The 20,585-nt window shown below is 39.0% G+C and overlaps 1 protein-coding gene across 13 annotated transcripts in view; it reads left to right on the top strand.

The window, feature by feature from the left end:
* Nucleotides 1–20,585, top strand: part of LOC110988328 (SID1 transmembrane family member 1-like) — a 203,106-nt gene that overhangs the window by 130,652 nt on the left and 51,869 nt on the right. For 5 of the 13 annotated variants that reach the window (XM_087141957.1, XM_087141959.1, XM_087141956.1 and 2 more), the window contains 4 exons: nucleotides 1,899–1,972; nucleotides 9,278–9,324; nucleotides 13,476–13,581; nucleotides 14,682–14,792. In XM_087141957.1, coding sequence (XP_086998083.1) covers nucleotides 1,899–1,972; nucleotides 9,278–9,324; nucleotides 13,476–13,581; nucleotides 14,682–14,792 — 338 coding nt within the window. The other 8 variants (XR_015426620.1, XR_015426619.1, XR_015426621.1 and 5 more) reach the window with 5 other exon arrangements.

Below are 20,585 nucleotides of genomic sequence, written 5' to 3'. Positions count from 1 at the left end.
ACCATATATAAAAACAGTTACAATAACACACACAATTGTACATTATGATCAGTATAGTAGCTTCTTACATCTAGGAATATCACCAGCCAAGACTTAGCAAGATGTGAGAGACAAAGAATGCTTGTTGCCCTGCTGAAGATTTCTGTTTTAAGTTGTTCAATGAATAATTTTTTTTATTGTTGTAAGATTTCTAATGCTTTTTATTTGAATCTGCTCAAAACAAGCCTCCATTGTGCAATTTTTCTCATTTATTCCAATAAACTAAAAGAACATTTTCTCTTCCTTTTCAGGAATTTCACATTTGAATATTCAAATTCGAGAAATAATATTCAAATATTCAACAATCAATCAAATATTCGATTATTCGGATATTTGTCACAGCCCTGCACAGCCTGGCCCTTTGCAGCCTTGGATGAAGAATTTAATGGCACATTTGAACAAATTGTTGGAAGTGCGTAATACCCGCCAACCCATACCCTTACTGCATCAGAGTCATCCTGCCTGATGCTCCTTTGTCCCCCTCTATTGCAGCTGAGCCAGTGCTGAGTGTCAACTTGTACCTTTCCTAGATTGAGGCAAGTACTATCTCTCTCACATACACAAACATCTCTCAATCCCCCCCCCCCGGTGATACTGCAGCTGACTCTAGCCCCATACAACTTTTTGTGCTGGGGTCAGACAACTCCCTACTACAAAACGCACTGTCCTTCACGTTCAACCCAATCCAGTGAAGGACGGTTCCCACCCAACATTCTTCCTCACATCTAATGGAACCAGGCCAATAATTTTCCATCATCACTCTGAAACCATTGCATAGATTATTCGCTTAGGAATTTCTGTATGTATGGTAGTACACTTCCCATCCAGGGCCTTATCCATTTGATCTCCTGGATGCCTCTCTCCTCACTCCCACTCACAGAGGAGGACCGCGAGTTCTCACCTATCTCACCACTCCTATGTCACCACTCACAGAGCGGAGCCATGGGTTCCTTTACTGCATATACATAGAGAAGACATACATATTCCAAGCTCTACCCTTTGGTCTGTCAGCTCCACCCGTAGCCTTCACCCAGGTTGCGACGACCATCGTCATCCATCTACGACTGCTGGACCTCATGTTTTTTTTCTGGTACCCAGACAACTACCTGATTATTGGCCAGACCTAGGACGAGGCTGTGGCTCCAACCCTGACCTCACCATAGACTGGGATTCCTCGTCGACCAAAGAATATCAACACTTGTGCCATTTCAGCTTCCAACATACCTTGGGGTGATACTCGTTCTCTGCTAAGACATCATCACCCCACAGTCAAACGAGTTGCCTTAACGCTGGTCATCTCACAGGTGAAACTCAAAATACTGATGACAACCTATGCATCATACATGTAGCTTGGATGGGAGGCCTCCCTTCTTCCTCATCAGATTTCATTGAATCGGGATGCTCAATTCCAGTGAAGTCACGTCAATGTCTTGGAACTGCCAGCTATTTTCAATGCCTTGTGCCACTTTCTCGTATACATCCAAAGAAGGAGTGTCTTGATCTGCTTGAACAATTCAACTGTGGTGGCCTCTATCAATCATCAAGATGGCACGCATTCACCGCAATTATGCATCTCAACTTGGGAGATTCTGCATTGGTCGATCAATCACCTGATCGACCTGGAAACTGTTCATTGCTGATCCAATAATTCCGTCACGGATGCACTGTCCCGCGGCATTATCCGCCCAACAGAATGGACTCTCCAAAACTCACTTCTTGGTGATAGAAAGCCCTTGCATCAACCTCTTCTCATCAGCCACCTAGACACAAATCTCGGTGTTTTGGGCCATGGATGCTCTGCAGACTTTTGTTGGGGAAAAATTTGTAGGCTTACTTTACGTTTTTGTTTTTGTTTTCAGACCTTGGGATGTTCAAAAGGGCCCTCATTATTATTCGCACTGAACTCTGCAAGTGTGCCAAACCAGTTTATATTGTAAGTAAGCTCTCATTCTATCTCACTCAACATGTATGTAGAGCCTTTACTTTACATGGATCATTCCGTGCAGTTGGATAACAAAGTGTGACAGAGGAGCTGAAATGTTTAAATTCACTTATGTGTCATACCCCCCCCAGTTTTCACACATTATTAACTGTATTTCTCCTAACTAGTTATACTTTTGCAATAACGAAAGGGGACAAGGAAATATTCAAGTATTACGCATCGTGCATCTGGTTGTGGATGTAACACAGAAACCACAGAGTTTCAATGTGGAGAAAAGATTTCTCGAAGTAACGAAATGTTATGAAAAGTCTTTTGTTATGTTCTAAATATTGGCAAGTATCCCAACAAAAGTAAAACGAAATAAGGGAATATAACACAAGAACGAATCAGGGTACATGTACATGTAGGTATATGTACTCATTTTGGCAAAATTTTCCAGACCAAGTACTGTGTGGTCAGGCTGAGCATTTTCCCTTATTCGGTCAGTATGGTTGGGTTCAAATGAAGTGCAATCTTTGTGGCCCAATATATAGCCGCATGGATGGCAATATTTATTTTGATCTTTACCACGTTTATCCAGTGTTGTAGTCGAGAACACTTAAGACCTTCACACGACCACACAAGACCAGCACAAGACCGATACAAGACCTCTAGTCTTAATTCAAGTCACAAGCTATTCAAATGAACTGCAACAAAAGTATTCCTTTGTCATTGTTCACCCTGTTACTTCTGACTGGTCTTGTGGGTGGTCTTGTGATGGTCTCAACTACAAAATTGCATTTATCCTCGATTGTATTTAAAATACACTGAAATTATCATGTCAGATCTCACAGGAAACAGTGCCAAAAATTTGACACTTTATTTATGATTTCCCAGCCGGAATGTTGTCAAAATCCTGTCCGTGCGCGGAGTGCAAGTTATAGGAACAGGGTGCTAATGGTAATGAACCCCACTATGGCCTGCTGGCTTGCACACACCATGTTGTGTTCACTATCATGGTTCTTCACAGTGTGGATAGTGCTCTACAAGCAATCCTTGAGGGATATGTGGAACTAGATGTATTAGCTACAAGACTATATCATTTTTCACCTGTGGGGGGGTCCAAAATACTTGGGTATGTACCATATTTTCCTTTTTTTTATGTTGAGATAATAATACCGCCACAGAAGGATGCAAACTGGAGTGATTGCTTAACTGTAACTGGTTTATATTTTTGGTTTGAACATGTGCTCAAAACCTGTTTATGTACGAATTTCAGCTATGGCTCCTCCAAGGGGATTGCGGAACCACCTGTATTCTTACATAATGGTAATTAATGGTGATTGCAAAAACAAGGTCTGGATGTACTGTAACTTGGAAATTGTCAGAGTTGTTCTGATCAATTGTGAATTGTAAATTATCAAAATTTACCGATACTGCCTTGAAATCAGTGATAGCGGTCTCTAATGGCTGAATTTACTTCCAACAAACTCAGGGTGGCATAACTCCATTGCAGCCATAACGTGTGGAAACTCTGTGTTTGACAAGTGAGAAAATACATGTACATGCCAGAAGACATCTGGCAAGTGATGGTTTGTTTGGCAAATTCTAAGCAAGAGCTAGCTGTTGAAGCATGGAAGAATCCATTTCTAACGAGGGGCATACACTTCCGTGTTACGGAACACCAAGGGTTGCAGATGTAACAGAATAGCTGTGGACACCATGCTCGGCATTCTGGCAAGAACAGATTTTTTCTTTAGAACTGAAATACAGCAGTGAATGCCGAGTTGATTAAAGGACATCTGGATCGTAGTTTTCAAACCATGGTGATGTAATTAGCAATTTTTTTCCAGGTCTAAAATACAAACTCCTGTTTCGGATGTAACATGACTATTTGTGTATGGAAATTACATTATGTCCATACCCTGGAACAAAACAGGGGCTCACTTATGAAGGAGGGGTAGTTCACATAAACTATATAGTGAACTAACAAGGGTTGATGTAGATGCCAACATGTACAGAATATGACAATATCTATATTTACTTTCAACCCACTCTCTTTGTTTCTTAAAGTCCCATTTATTTTACCAAAAGAAAATGGTTTTACATAAACAGAAACCACTTTTTTGTGCTTTATGCTGCAAAACATGTTTCCTCACATATGAACAAAATGGTTCAACAGTATACCTCTCTGTGTTCTTCTCATGATATAAATTTAAGTGGCTAAATATTTGAGTAGCTATGGATTTACTTCATAGTCAAATAACCAGGTGTTGCCCGACTTCATGGAATGACCCAGTTTTCTAGTTTGATATACATAGAGTTCTCACCAAAATATGTGTTGCTATTCGTTGCCCCACTCTTTTCTAGCTGAAGGGAGATGTATGCTCTTGAAATTAGTGTATGTTTCATTCTATTTGCCTGTTATCAAGGAATGTTAAAGTCATGTGTAAAATGACTTCATCTGCAAGTGTGTAGAGGCCATTTCACTGCAAGCAGAAACTATTTCATCTAGTTAAAAACAGTCAGAAAAGAGTGCATTCTAACACTTTCAACGCACAGTAGTCAGCTTACAAACTGAAATTGTGACCCGGTACATCGAAATCAGGAATAAGTCACAAATTGTACATGGTCAGAAAGAAAACTATCATGCTCCTTTGCTTCGCTCATCTTCTATTGATGGACACTTCATTCTTGGTTTTATTATACAGAATGGGAGAGGGGGTTTCACTAGGCTGCTGGGTGCTTCAACCTTCTGCTTGCAAATAGGTACTGGTACAATAACAGTTCAATATGGAATTGATGAAAACCTTAAACATTAAGTTACAGCTTTCATTTCAGAAAAGAAACATTGGTCAAATACTAATAGCATTGAGTTTAAATAATCCAAAATCTATATAGATTCTCAAGTATTGAAATATTTTGCATCACTAAATGAGCAAGTTATGCAAACTTCATGTAAACAAATATGTACAGAGTGATCCTATGACCAAGAACATGTAGCGCCAAATAATTGTAACTGTAATAGAGCCAATGATTTTCCATTTCAAAAACGGGTATTTTCTGTTTCACCAAATCCCAAATTCCACTTCAGAAATTCAAATTCCATTTCATACCTTAGTAAGCATGAAAAAGGAAAGCAAGTTTTAAACTACTGGTATGCATGAAAACCATTTGCCCAAGCATATTCCCCCCCCCTGGAAAAAAATAAAAGAAAGAAAGTAATAGTGTTTGGATATACTCTGTAATGTTTCAGACTTTTTAAAATAATTTTCTGTGGTGATAATTTTTTTTAAAAATCTACACAATAAATACGGCATCCCCCCTTGATTTGCCATTGGAGCGATCATCAAAAACTTGCTGTGTCTCTCCTCGTGTATGAAATCAAATTACATTTAAATATATGTACAGTGTACATGTACAGTGAAGTCACAGGGTAGGTCTTGCATGCAACAGTCATTGATCACAATATGCCAGACATCGACCAGCCATATTATTTGGCAGTGGTGTGACAAAATTCAGAAAGATAACATTAAATCTGAGCCTTAAAATGCACGTTTGTGACTGAAAACTTAGCTCTTCATCTTGGAATATGTTCTTCCACTAAAAGAGAAAAGGAAACACTTACAGTTATGGTATACTGGCTTAAATCATGGGCCACTCCCTGGTACACACAGTACCAATGTAAAGTACACTCCACACAGGAGGTGACTGCTCACAGTGCAAGCTAGTAAGGCAGTGACTTGGGGGATGCACATGGCATCTCAGTGTTAAACAAAATCACTGAAGCAAAACCTAATTTGCCAAATGCTGATTTCCATGTGAAAGATAAACTTAGATACTCCCTGGGTCAACTTCATTGCTAAAGAGGGGGATTTAAACACAGTGCAAGGTATATGTGAGTCAAAGAATAATAAATTTACTATATTTAAGAACACATTGTGACACATATACAATACGTGACAGAAATCATTGCTAAAAAATACAGCAGTTGAAGCTGAAATATGTGTATCCTTTTCTTAAGGTACTGTGGATACACATAAGTGTTTGTCTTCTGAAAGAAAGAAGCTTTTAAGATAATTATGCTATTGCAAAAACACATTGAGCATTTTATGAGATGTGATTGTGATTACATTCACTCTCCAAGCTGCCCAAGTGACAACTTACAATTCCAACTTGTATGGCTGAATGTCACCCCCAAAAAAAGGTTTATTCTGTTTCAACCAATTTCAATTCCATTTCCCATACCTTAGATCTTATAAATTTCTAATAATGCTCAACCACTCCTTGCCAGGCGACCCATTTCAAGTACATAGGCTTTATATGCAGAGCCGAGGAGCCCGGAACTGGGGCAAAAGAGTTGGGCCTTATAACAAAAGACTGTACTCCGCACAAAAGACTGAGCTGCTGGGCATTGCCGACATTTTTTTGCTCTCAATAGAGGAGATAATCCAGCCTTGTTTCGAAACAGTATACCGCGGTTTGAGGCATTTAGAGCAAGCGGATTACCACTGGGGACAAAAGCTCTCCACCACCACAGCGATGAGCCACACAGCACCGCTGCACACTAATCTGGCCCCTATTGAAAAGAGGTCAGCAATACACAGAGCCAGTTTTGGGAACAAAAGAATCTTACGTAACACCGCACAATCTGGGCTCTTTTTCCAAGACTGCAGGCCTGGCTGAAATATTCAGGAGTCAATGAATTTCACCTGTCAGCTTTAGAGTAGTGCCCAAAGAGTCCTTCATTTTGGTATAAATGGCCATTAAATGAAATGATGAAATTTCGAAGAATTTTGAAAACAGAAAATCTTAAAAAGGACCCGGCATCTTGCCTTGCTCAAGAAAAATCCACCGGGCAACAAGTGGTTAAAAACCCACTACCATGCAAACAGATTCTGCTGATCTTCACTAACACCATAGCTCTTTATAAAGATATAATCTCAGCAAAGAAGGTTGGGAGATGAAGTAATTTAAGATCTATTGGAATAAGTTAGAAGAAGAACTCGGTGCAGGTGAAGACCCTGAACTGTTTCTGTTACTCGGAAAGCTCTTTAAATGGAGATACACATCAATGACTTTGACTTTGTTAAATGGGAATAGGACACATGAGTGCAGCATGGGGAGCTCACCCAAATTCCAAGGATGTTTTCATTCATTCATCGTTCATTCAACCAAAAGAATCTAAATTTCATAACCTTTCAATGGTACACATTACAAGTGTTGTAGATGGTAACCTCTCAGTTTCATATATACACTTCCAAATATACAGAAACTGCCACATTGATGTTTTCAACATCAACCCACATCCCCACTTATACTCAGCCATTACATAAAATGTTCTCATGTTGCTCATTACGATCTACTGGGTCACAAATGTATAGACAGCCTCAATCTAAACTGTCCTTGAAAATTCTAATCAGACATTTCAGGAAGAGATTGGTGCCAGGAATTTTATTCTAAACAGTAGTTTAAAGGGTGTATTGTCAGTATACCACACACAACATTGGTAAACTCACAAACAATTTTACCACTCCACTTGAGTGGAAATTTGTTATTCGTTATTTATTATCTTTGTTAATCTATTTTATTTATATTTTTAATGTACAATGTTAGCCTTGTGTTGTCTGTAACAAGCATTTCAAAAACAATAATTGTAGAATGCATTGGAAATACCATTTGTTTCTTTAAAAATTTTCTGTTTTTTTTTTCTTTTCTTTATAATTCATTAGGAATGATGTTGGGAGAAGAATCATGCAATTCCACCTTCATGTGAATTGGCTAGCCATAAATGTCACTAAGAATGATGCAATCACTTTTGGCTCTTTTTTCTCCTTATTGAAGGCAATAAATTTATTGCAAATTCTCTTTATGCATGCAGCTATACATTGAATTTCTGGTTTGTTGCAATTTAGTTGTACCTTGTATGGACAATCTTGAAAAAAGGATAGACTGAATAAGGGGCAGGCATTTCAGTTTAAGGCTCTCAGCCAGTCTTTTCTGGGTTGGTCTGCTTTCTTGCTGTGACTCTTCTCCACTTTAGTATTTAAAAATATTTTGCTTCAATGTTTAGATATACTTTCATAAATACGTCAGACAGTCTCCCTATTTAACAACTTGCAATTTGACCATGTATTGACATTTGATAATGCCCGCTGAGATGTGATAATGCCTGCAGCGTAAAATGCTCTGGCACCTGGATGTGAGACAGTTTACTCCATCCCTATTGGTTAAGAGTCTGCGTGCAGTGGAGCACATGCCATGTCCATATATGGATATTCTTCTGGACAATTTGCACAAGGAATATACCATAAAATGTACAGGGGTGTTCTGGAAAATGAAAATAAATGTCTAGAACAAAATCGTTGGAAATCTATCACGTATTGACTTATTTTGACCCAAACTAAAAAGCTTTTTATGAATAGGAATAAATATGTTCTTGGCCAGTCTTAACCCCTTCGTGACAGAGGACTGCAAATGCAGCAGATTGTGTGAGGATTTGTGCATACCACACATACAGTCTATTCACCATGCAGCTGCTGGTTCAATGGGGCCTTCTGCTGGACAGAGCTTTGCATACTGGGCGTACCACAGCCCAGCAGTCACAGTCAAAATAATCCCGCCATGAAGGGGTTAAACTAACGGGCATTAGTCGCGTCCATTCTCCTGAGCCGGTCTTAAATGCATGTTAAGCACATATTTATCCTGTTATTAAAGTAAAATTCTTAAATACATGGGTCAGCTTTTCTATTTATATTGGTAAAAGTGCATCACATGATCATGTATTAACATTTAATAATGTGAATGTGATGGGATGCTGTCTGCTACGTAAAGCACACGCTGGCACCTGGATACGATTAATCTATTCTGATTGGTCAAGTGTCTGTGTGCACCCGGCACGTGGAACTTGCCACGTACAGCCAAGTCCATATGAGGAGATTCTTCTGGGCTAGTTGCACAAGGGATATACCAGTAAATGGACGGGGGGTGTTTGGGGAAATAAAAGTAAAATTCTTGAACAAAATCCGTGGAAATTTATCTTATATTAATTTTCTTTTGACTCTCTGTCTAAGACAGCATTTATGAATGGGAATAAATATGTGCTTGGCTGGTCTTAAACTGTAGTTCTCCTGAAGAGAATGAATGCTGATAATGCTCAAGCTACAGGCAAGGGCCTTAGTTGCATCCATTTTCTTAAATGTATCCTTTAAATATCCCCTTTAAAAAGCAGTAACAGGAAAATAACAGACATTGTGAATAATGGACAAAGGAGAGCATTTATTTGCTTAACACGCAACAGTTTGTTTTTCATTGCAGGATCGAATGATTGTGCTCACTGTAGCAAACGCCATCAATTGGTCAATGTAAGTATATTGAAAGTGTCATGGAATAATCCTGCTTCATTTTAGCTATCAGTATCTAGTGGCTGTCACTCTAACAAATGCAATCCCCAGATGTAAATGTATCATATGGAAGGGATTACTAGATTCAATTCTATATGTATGAAACCTAAAGTGCATATGTCACCAGTTCAGTTGAAGTTTCCATTTGCTGTTTTTGTTTATCAAATTAGATTTATCCCTATGTACCTCATTGTGCTCTTTAGTAAAGACAGTTGTGATAGTTCCATGCTCCCCGGATTAGTACTTTCAACCATTCTTCGTTTCTGTTACAGAAATACCTCATACCAACAAATGCATTATCAAGTCACTAGCACAAGCACTTGCACCGAGAACAGTAGAAGTCCTTAACATCATCCCACAATCTGCTCGTCGCATGCCCCATTATCACATGTATTGCACAAGTAACTTTCCAGTTTGTTTCCAGTAATGATGCCAAGTACATGTGTTTCGTTTAAGTTCTATTCATATTCTTTGCTCTGTGCTGGAACATATTTCTAAATCTTCCACTTCTACATCTTGTAAAGTTCTAAAATGAAGAAAGATGGAAATGTAGTTCATGGAGTTAGCTGTCATCACTGTCAATCACAGCATTCATTAAAAACTGTTACTGTGAGATACTGAGTGCGTTCAGTGACAAAGGATCGGAACTATCTCACCTGATTTATTCGCCATCTTGGAAATTTTTAAGCTTACAGCTTGAACACTTGAGGGTGCACTTTAGATACAAAATAATGAGCTGAACTGGTGGATTGTGAGAGGCAGCAAGTATCCAACATTTCCTCCCCACTAAAACTGTAGAGTCCACATTTCAAGTTTCAAATGCCCAGTTCAGCTGTTTGAATTGTATACTGAACTTAGCTGGTTTCATTTGTGTGTTTATGAGGATAGGGAATGTTATACAAAGTGCAGTTTCTTTTGTTTTTGCTTCACTGTCAAACACTGAGTATTATGGAATCTCAACATGAGTTTCTTAAAACTTTTTTTTGGGGGTTGGTTGTTTAACTAAAACTGAACTTAATTTCCCTTTCTCTCTCTTTTTTTTTTTCAACTTAAACTAACTTAACCTAACTTAAAGTAGGGTGGCCACCCAAGCCTGTGGGGTGTTATGAGTGTAAGGGTTTAGAGATCCAGCCTGTCTGGTGGTTTGTGTTTCCTCTGTGGGTAGGCTAGGTGGCTCTGACGTTGGGTTCATGGAAGTAGTCAGTGGATCTGCTTCAGAATGGATGACTGCTGGAGTCTGCATGGATTGAGTAGGGGTTAGAGAATCCGGTGTCTTCTGGTCAGTGGTGTCTGGAACAATCTGGGGCACTGGGTCTTGCTGGATCATCTCAGGCTGCTGGTTGAAGATGTGTGGTTTCCCAGTATCGGCATCAAGAAGCTGATCAATGTGTCTGTGCCAGATGGAGTCTGGGCCGACTTGAACCTCGTACGACAAGGGCCCAGTTTTGTTTTACATCCAATGAGGCTGACAAGTGCTGAAACTTTTTGCTCATTAACAACTCCATTGGCTTCAAATACTGCTTGAGATGCTCCACATATGTGGGCCAGTCCTCTTCTTTGCTGTTAAATGGGTCAATTCGACCAATGAGTCCCGACACCATAATGTTCCCCGACTACACACGTGTGTATGTTCACGTATTAGCAAAACCTGACAGTGGTCCAGCAGCACAGTACCATATCACTGGCAGCTGCTACACAACACATGCAGTCGGCAAGGCTTAAATATGTTAAATATAGACCCGTATGCTCTATACAGACACTATGCATTGCATATAATAAGTCACAGTGGTTCAAGGGTTAAGAAGCATTTGAAAGCAAATGTGCGTTTGTATCCATTCAGTATCAGATTGTATAATTGTCATGTAGAGAATGTAGAGACCTTTCTTCACATAGTTTTTCTTTTCATGTTTTAATGCTCTCATGAATGGTTGGCCCAATTGGAGTGAAACCTTATATGTCAGTATTCCATCATGTGTTACAGATAAAAACTGAGCTAGGTGATGTTATAATAATGTCATCAATTGAATTTTTTACAAATTGTGTTTTTTTTATTTTAAAATTTTTGCAACATATCTTTCAAACTAAGCAAGGTGTTTAAAAAAGACTATGCCATTCAGATGTGGAAGTAGTTCAAAAAATTTTGTGACATCTTTGATGGCATTATCCTTGGAAATTTTGTAGATTTTTTGTCTGCTAATCACCTGTACTCTTTACGCCCTTTTTACTCCACGTTTCCAAGTATATGCATGTTAATTACCTGTGCATGTTAACTTTATATTAGGAATGTAAAAAAGGCCCTATGTTTGTTTTCAAACAAACAGAACATCTCGTTTCTTTCCCCTTTTTTTGTTCTGGCCGTCAACTGTTGCAATTTATTAAATCAGATTGTTTCCAGACTTGCCAAACACTTAGATAACCTGCCAATGGTAGTAATAGAAGAAATTTGTCAGATGACGTTATCAAGAGACACATGGCATTAGATTAAAGGTTCAGTTTTTCTCCATAGGTTTTTGTACACGTTCTTCCACAGCCCAAGAATTTTGTCCTTTTGTCATTTTCAGTTGGCTTCTTATATTGTACACACTTAGACATATATGCGTTAGAGATGAAAGTTGAAGTGACATCACGATGACATCATTTGGTGTCAAGTTGCAGAAAATTAAAGGTGTAATTTTCATATCCACGTGTTTTTTGAAGTACATGCACGAATGTGACATCATCCGATGATAGGTCACTCATGTGACATTAAATCTGTACCCTACATCAGAGCACAAGTACATAGAAGTAGTGATTGGGTTAAAACCTTACATGTACATGTACTTGTACTTAGTTGGAAATCAGTGGTTCTTAACACTGGATTACAAATATTCCTAACAGTCTGATTTTTTGTACTAAAAGTCAAATGGAAATCATGTGACATGAGATTAAAGATACAGGTTTTCTCTATAGGTTTTGGGCACATTTTCCACATCAATAGACTTTAGCATTGCTATTGATATTACCAATGTTACCTGTATTTGTTAAACACATAGTTAAGTAGCTAGAAAGGGTCCCAGGAAAAAATTATATCAGGTGTCTCTGACATGACCTTAAAGGTTAAAATTGAAACATTTAAAACCCATGTGTTCAGTGATTGTTACACTATTTCTTGTTAATTTTACTTGATTAATATTTGTATTGTCACATGAGTGTCATTTTAGGCAGATACCAGCACGTTATAAATCTTATTATTATTACTATTATAATTATTAAAATTATAGCTTCTGAACTACACACTGTACATGTTTGATGGGGTTGACATCTTGCGGGTACTTTACAGGGAAGTGTATTGACATGTGTGATAATGATGTCATCAGGTGACAAGTCACATTACATTTAGGTACACTTTTACATGCACTGTCTGACTTGGTTGAAACCTTGCTGGTACTAGTAATAATTAGACAAGGAAGTGTTGGAGATGAAAATTTTCATCATGTAACAATGATGTCATCTGGTGACAATTAACGTGACATTAAAGGTGCACTCTTCAAACTTTTAAATCTGTTTAATCACAGGAATATGAAACATTGTGCAGTAAGTATCACCACTTGTTGCAGAAACGAAGCACTGTTCTGTTTGTACCCAAACACATTTCTTGTTTGGTCAGTTTGGTGAGGTTGGTTTAGATCAGGTTGGGGCTTTTTCGTTTCTTCAACCATACAGAGCACCTTTGTAGAAGCAAAAGTGAATCTACTTGTTCTAACCCTGATAGTCATAAATCTTCCAAAATCCTATATCATTTCTTTCATCACTTTAATTATACCCTGAGTATTGGGGCTGAAGGCTCTCTTTCTGTTTTTGATTTTGGATTCAGTTTGAATTCTGATTGAGGTTTGATTTATGTTGTTCACAATAACTCTAATAGTCCTCAGTCCTCCAACAGGTGAAGGGTTGAGGACTGATAGGGTTAATGTTTTGGCTTCATTTTCAGATTTTAATTTAGCTGTTGCTTTTTTAGATGATATATAAGTTTTAAAAATGTCTTTGTGTTGTATCCGCAAAGTCAGAAATTCATCAATTTGTTCCTCTCACTAATGAACTGTTTTTGTGTCTTCATTTGAAATTGTTACTAGAATGATCTTCAGCCTTGCCAAGGTTCCCAAAGACTTTAATTCCTACCTGTTGGCAATTTTCCTTGTGAATCTGTTGCTGTATGTGGCATTTTACATCATTATGAAGGTACTCTTTTGTATTGTACAGAGATTATCTATAGGGTTTTGCGAGACGAAATGTTGAATAGTGTGATTAGTGGTGGTTTTAAGCTATCCATCTTGCATACTTTTCTTCTTTCATAAAGGAACCAGAAATGAATTGTTCTAGGAATCACTTTTTGTGTATCTCTGTACTGTTCTTCCATGTATGAAGACTGTTCGACATCTTTTTTTGAGTTACTTGAACTGAAGGGTGCACTTTTTTTAAATAATAAAAAATTGACCAAGCATTTCTGGACAAGTGAGGGTGCTTTTGCTTTGATGTAAATCCAGGAAGACATGCTTCAGGTTGCATGGTTTCATATTCAAATTGTGAATCCCAAATTTGCTATCTGGGAATATTTCTGTGAAAAGGATTTTTGCTGGATTATTGCCGTATACTTACACAGCAGTAAATTGCCAAAGAAACTAAAATCTGCCAAAGCAGTGGTCAAACAAATCTAGAAATGTTCTGTGCACAAATCAGTGCAACATTGAGATCTAGTGCCTTGGATGACTGTTTTGTTCATGGATATGCAAATATGCAATAGCATAAAGACCAAAAAATCATCAAAATACAGGTTAAAATTGCAAAATAAAAGTGCAATTTCAAGGGTTTTTGTAAAATTTATACAAATATTTCTATTTCCTGGTTGCTTTAAGTTGCTAAGTTGCTAATAAGTTACGAAAAACACAAATCTTATGTGAGAGAACTATTATGCACCAGTATAAACTATGTGTATTTCAAGCATGATGGGACTTGGCTGACTACTAAAGTATGACCAAAGTGTAACAAAGATTTCAATGCAAGACTTACACAAGGCAGTCATGTGGCTAAAGTTGCAGACCATTGAATTTTCTTTTCTTTTGTTTTTCATATTGTTTTCACCTGTTCCCAATCTAAGCAAACTGAGGATTGAGATTGATGATGTTTACAGTGTTGTTTTAAGGCATACTATTAACCTCAACCATTTTTCCTACATCCTATGTAGTTAGGGTTGACAAAAAGAGAGGCTGATACGTGTAGGTGTTCTTTTCATTTTTATAATTAATGCAACTTCCCTGTTCTTCAATTTAAAACAAAAATAGGTTCGATATGGAGAAAGGTTGATCCCTGCAGTTGTTGTCATTGTTGTAATGGCACTTGTTGTTTGGGGGTTGGCACTTAACTTCTACTTCAGAGCACTCACTGGATGGGAGGTATGTAGGTTTCTTACATTTCTTAATCTCAAAGGTTCTACCTAGTACCAATGCTATTAAGATTAGATCTTTACATGAACAGTAATACCTGTCTCTTAAGGATTTGAACCTGGAAAAGTCAAGTACAAAATCAAAGCAGAAACAGATGTGACCCAGTACATCAAAATCAGGAATATGTGGTCACAAAGAGAATTTCATAAGCTTTCAACTGGTACACATTACATTACATGTGCTGGTGGTAACCTTTCATACGTGCACTTCCAAAATATATAGAAACCACCACATTGGTTGTGTCAACATTTACTTGCATCCCCACTTTACTCGGCCATTATGTAAAACAGCCTCAGTGACTTATTCTTGATTACAATGTACCGGGTCACAAATACAGATTTTCTTTAAATAGTTGACAGCTTAAAAGTTTTAAAACAGGGGTGTGGTTTCTGGAATTTCTGTGAGACTATCCGGAATTTCTGAGAGACTTTCCAGATTTTCATATTGTCAGTGCTTTCAATATGTAACGCAAAGACTAAAATATTTGGTGCGAAACTAAGTGAAGGACTTGCACAAGTTTAGGTTTTTGGCATGTGCTTTTGCATTGTTACTCCCCCTGGAAATGCACCAGATACATTGGTAATAGTCCATTGAATGGAGGGGGTATCATTGTTAAAACATAGGGACCCAGGCCAGTGGTATGATCGTTGTGTGTATGTACATGTACTGTACGTACTGTACGTTCACTGTGTGTGTATGCACGGTACAAATGTTGTCGTTGCTTGCACTGTCGACAACTTGCATCCGTCTGCCATTGCGTTTCGTTTCGTTCTCGTGGTGGTCTGATGTCGTCGACGTCCATCAAAAATGTCAAACAAGGTAGTAGGTAGGGAAGGGGATCTGAATGTAGACAAAAGATTCAAGAATTCTTGGACATTTTCCTGGCTGGAAACCGAGGTGGACAGAAAATTAATCAAGGGGAAATCGATATATTATCGTGACTTTCTTGTGAAAATAGACAAACTTGGGTACTGCAAGTGCATCTGTAAGAGACAGTTTTCAGTTTTAATAAATTGTGATAGAATTTTGTGGATCACTGATAACTGCGCATGTGTGTTACACTTCTAGGTCTTTGATTGTCACCAGTTATAGCTTACACATATGCAATTGAAATGAAAGAGGACAAGGGCTTTGTTGCAGTAAATGTTATAATTTATCCCTCAAAGTAAGAACAGCTCTTGTGGTGGCTTACATGCAGTAAGTCTCCTCCTATAATCAAATAAATGTGCCTCAAATTGTAGGGAAGCTGTGGCCAACTCGACTGGCAAAACCCTCCAACGAATGTTTCATGGATTTTTCATTTTCCCCAAATCACACCCCTAATTAAAGAAATGAAATTGTTATCTTGTGTGTGATGTACGTGAACATATGTATGTGGCTTAATCCTTTATAGGCTGAGGTGGGGCGCATTTGACCTCCCTATGGAAATTTTTACAAATACTTCCAGACCACTGCCAAGATCGATCCATTTTTTCATGACCCTTTTTCCTTGTATTATTCTGCAACTTTAGATTCCAAAGTAAAAAAAAAAAATTAGACAAGCTATTTTCTGGTTTTATGATAATCAAGAGTTTATTGCCATGTATACAGATGGCTTGAAAGATTTGGACTCTGTCTCCAGAGATGCAAAATGTCAAACAGTCAGAGTCAGGCTTTGTTGATTCAACCCATTCCTACTGTTAAGTTTCCCACCACCAACTATCAACCACACCCTGTTAATAGTTGGGGGTTTGCTCTGAGTGACAAGTGACAAGCAGGGCTGCTGATTGAGCTGACGTCACCTTGGTCCTCCCTGCTCTGTGTGTGTAAGCATCGGAACCTACCGTTTGGGCCAGAGAGAGTGGAGGTCCGTTAACAGGAAAGAGAAGGAAGGAAGCCTACTGTGATGATTCACCACCACTGGTTATGGCTCACTGAGGCCTGTTGGGAGGTGAGCTCATGGATCACCTGCTTAAAGCCAATCGGCTGGTGCATCCCAAGCCCACTGAAGGTCTCTTCATTGTGGGCACTTAGGCATGAATTGGGCAATAACACTTCCTGCGCTGATCGACTTACCATTGTGCTGCCTTGGTAAATGCGCCAGCAGAATGCGGACCCAACTCCGCATCTCCATCATAGCCTACCATGACACACACTGCTTCTGGTAGGCTCACTGAGTCTGTAGGGAGGCAGGCTCGTAACTCATCTGTTGACTTCACCGCTACATGCCTAATCCCACCGGCATCCAAGACCACATCAACAGGGGCACCCAGGTGTGAACCCAGGCGACTGCGCCATTGGAATCAGATTCACTATTGCATCTCTCAAGTCCACATCCCAGGCAGCTGAGCCCAACAGATTTCCACATTGCCGTGGATTTTGCATGCCCCATGTCATTCAGTACTCAAGGTTTTTCATAGGGATCCTCCGGAAGAATGCCTCTGAATATACTGTTACTACAGCTCATCATGTACAGCCCCTTTCCAACTGTGAACCACAGAACAACCACTCTTCCATGGCTTCCACTTATCCAACTCCATCTGTGAAACTCTTCCACAGACTCTCCTGTGTGGCCCTGCCATGCCCTGCACTGTTATCCCAAAGGTTGGCATGTCCATAGTCTTGTTGCCGTAACTGTTATGAGGCCTGACTCAAGTATGGTTTACCGTGAGCTGATGATATTGTTGCAGTGGTGCTACAGGTCCACTCCTCTGGCCATGCCTGGTGTGACTGAAGCAGGGAACTGTTCGCTTCTCAAGTGCTTGCGTTCATTGAGCCGAGGAACTCACTTTTGACTGCTGTGCGCAAATCTGGTCAGAATGATTTAATACATGCTGAAAAACTAGCGAAACTGCAAATACGTGCGGGAAGAATTGTATTGGGCAAAAATAAATTTTCATATTCCACTTTAGAGAACCCTTTTGTGTGAACTTGTTGAATTTAGTTTTGTCCAGTTTATTTGGAAAATATCATTGGTGAGATAGTGAACTATTTCTAAATCCACTCGTATTGACATACAGTATTTATCTATCTTGCATCTGTTCGGTATTCACCTTTGTAATATTTCTTTAACCTTTTAAATTTATTTTAATGGCCTACTTTAAATTTTCATTTGTTTTCAGTTTAATAAGTGTTTTACATTCTTTTATAGCTCAGGACCCTGAGGAAGACCACATTAATATCGTGAATTGAGCTATCCTGGTAAAATATCAAAAATAAACAAATAAATAAAACTAAATACTCTGAAACTCCAGGCAGCCTTCAATGCAGTATGTCACTTCTGTACAGCCATCAAGGCAAACTTGTCCTGATTCTATCAGACATCTCAGCAGTGCCCGCATACATGAATCACCAAGGAGGCATGCACTCACTAGGCATCGGCCTCCTGACAAGACAAAGGTTCCCATGGATGTTGAACTCCAGGATTGACCTAAAGGCAACCCATATCCTGGGAGCCAACAACTCCATTGCAGACGTCTGCTCTCAGGGAAGGATTCACCTGACCGAGCAAATTCTGCATCACAACATGGCCGAGTCAATCTTTAAGGTACTCAACAGTCCGCATATTGACCTCTTTGCCTCAACAGAGAACATTCAGCTGCTGATGTTCTGCACCAGGTTCCCTTAGTTACAAGCCTGGGTGACAAACTTTCTTTATTGTAGCTGGAAAAAAATTACTTGCCTATGTGCCCTTCCTCCGTTAGCCTTAATTCCAGCAGTTCTGTCAGAATCGTTGCCATCTTCTCTTCACCCTGTTTTTGGCTCACCAGCCCTGGTGCCCCAGTTAATTAGGCTGCTGGTATAAGTCTACACCAGCAGAAAACAGCTTTCTAAGTCACGGTATGTCAAACAACATGAGTTTCCAACTGAGGCATCTATAACTGCAGTAGCAGTCTTTTTATTATACCTGCTTAACTCAGGATTGTAGTTAGCAATCAAATGCAATTACCGTTCTGGCATTTTGACAATTGACAGTCATTGCTACTGATGGCTTCACTCCCTTGGACAACACTGCCCTCCTTCTTCATACCTCTTTCATGTGTTGATTGAGCATTCCTTTCAACAGCTTATTCCCTGTCTGGTGTCCTTGAGCTCCTTGAATGTTATCTCTCCATACCTCGCAACAAGGTCTTGTCACATACCTCAATGGAGCTGACTTTTCTACTTGTAGCAACCACTTAACTCCAAGCTATTGGAATGCGGATATTATCCATCACAGATGATCTTATCAGATGGGAACCTGATTGCATCTGCTTCATTCCAGCCCTGGGCTCACACATGAAGATCTGATCGGATTCATTTCACAAGATATCTTCATTCCCAACATCATAAAGCACTCTGATCTAATGACAAGCTATGCCGTCCTGTTTGAATTCTCAAATGGTGTTTTACCAGGACTCAAAACTGAAAGTTTACGACTTTAAGGTAGTATCTACCTCACAGACATTCTTCAGTAGCATACTATCGGAGGATATCTGCATGGCAACATTCAACATTCACCTCATGCTACCTGAGCAATGTCTTGCATAGAGAATTCTCCCATAGTATTAATCTCTGCACCAAGTCCTCCAGGACCCTCGCCAGGGTGGACCACCTCCAGATCTATCCGAAGGCTTCCTCCCTTTCTGGTCTGTCATTGATTTAAGCTCACCAGTTGTCTACGACACCTGACCATGTGCATGCTGCATCGCCAACCTATTGTATATGCCCTGCAGGTTTTGTGGGCAGGAGAGGGCGTACTAACATGGGAAGTGATCTAACAGCTTGAGTGCGTGTTTAAAGAATTCGCTCATGCAGTCATAGTCTGGTTCCCGATCCCATTTTCATCGATGCATTCAGACGTAGAAAATTGCAGGGAAGGGGGCGGGAAAAAGTCTAGCGCTGCCAATGTTTTCAGTCACTTTTATGCATGCAGTCATGCTCATTATAAGCCAGAATCTTGTTTTGATTGGTTTCATCACAGAGACATTTTTATTTATAGCTTGGTTGCAGGAAATTTCAAAACGGCAGCCATCTTGAAAAAATAAAAATGAAAAAGCCCCTCTTCCTCCTCTTTTTTCAAAAATCTGGACGAGAAACAACTTTTTAATTTGGCCTTATTTCCCTTTTCATTATAAATATATCTACTACTGATATCAGAACAAAAACATTACAATTAAAACAAACATTAAAAAAAATTAAAAGATGAAATACATATTGCATTGGCACAGTGTATAATTAGAGCATATACAAATTTCTTATGTGAAACGAAAAATGTAACCAAAGAACAATTAAATAATCACTGTGAATATTTTATTATGTTTCATTTCAAGTGAGTTGGGCATTTTTGAAGATTTGTGTACATAAAATTTGGGGACTTCACTTGGTAATTAATTAAGGCAGTAAATTTAGGTAAATAGAAAAAGAGGCCACGTAGAAGGACGTGCGTCATATGCTTATATCATATGCGCTCAGGGTATACTGTACACTTACTGAGCATAATATGCAAGACGCAAGTCGTTTTGTGTGGCCTCATTTTCCATAAATTTATGCTTGGCCAGTCAACGTTTAAAACTGGCTCAGGAGAATGATTAGGGCTACAGTAATGCCTTAGCCTGCACCGGGCCTAATAAATTTAGTGTATGACCTGTCAAACACTTTTTTCCTTATAAGACTTAAAGGTTTTCATGGTGAAAGAAACTAGATCTATAGTAAAGATTGCGGTAACACCATGTATTTATCTCTTCTTTGAGTATGTGTGGTTCTGAGAAGAACCGGGGAATA

Source organism: Acanthaster planci, linkage group LG10 (assembly GCF_054643075.1).
Source record: "Acanthaster planci isolate LZ-2023a linkage group LG10, COTS_SCS, whole genome shotgun sequence".
NCBI classification, from domain to species: domain Eukaryota; kingdom Metazoa; phylum Echinodermata; class Asteroidea; order Valvatida; family Acanthasteridae; genus Acanthaster; species Acanthaster planci.
The sequence above is the reverse complement of the archived record's forward strand: the minus strand, read 5'-3'. Positions and strand labels throughout refer to the sequence as shown.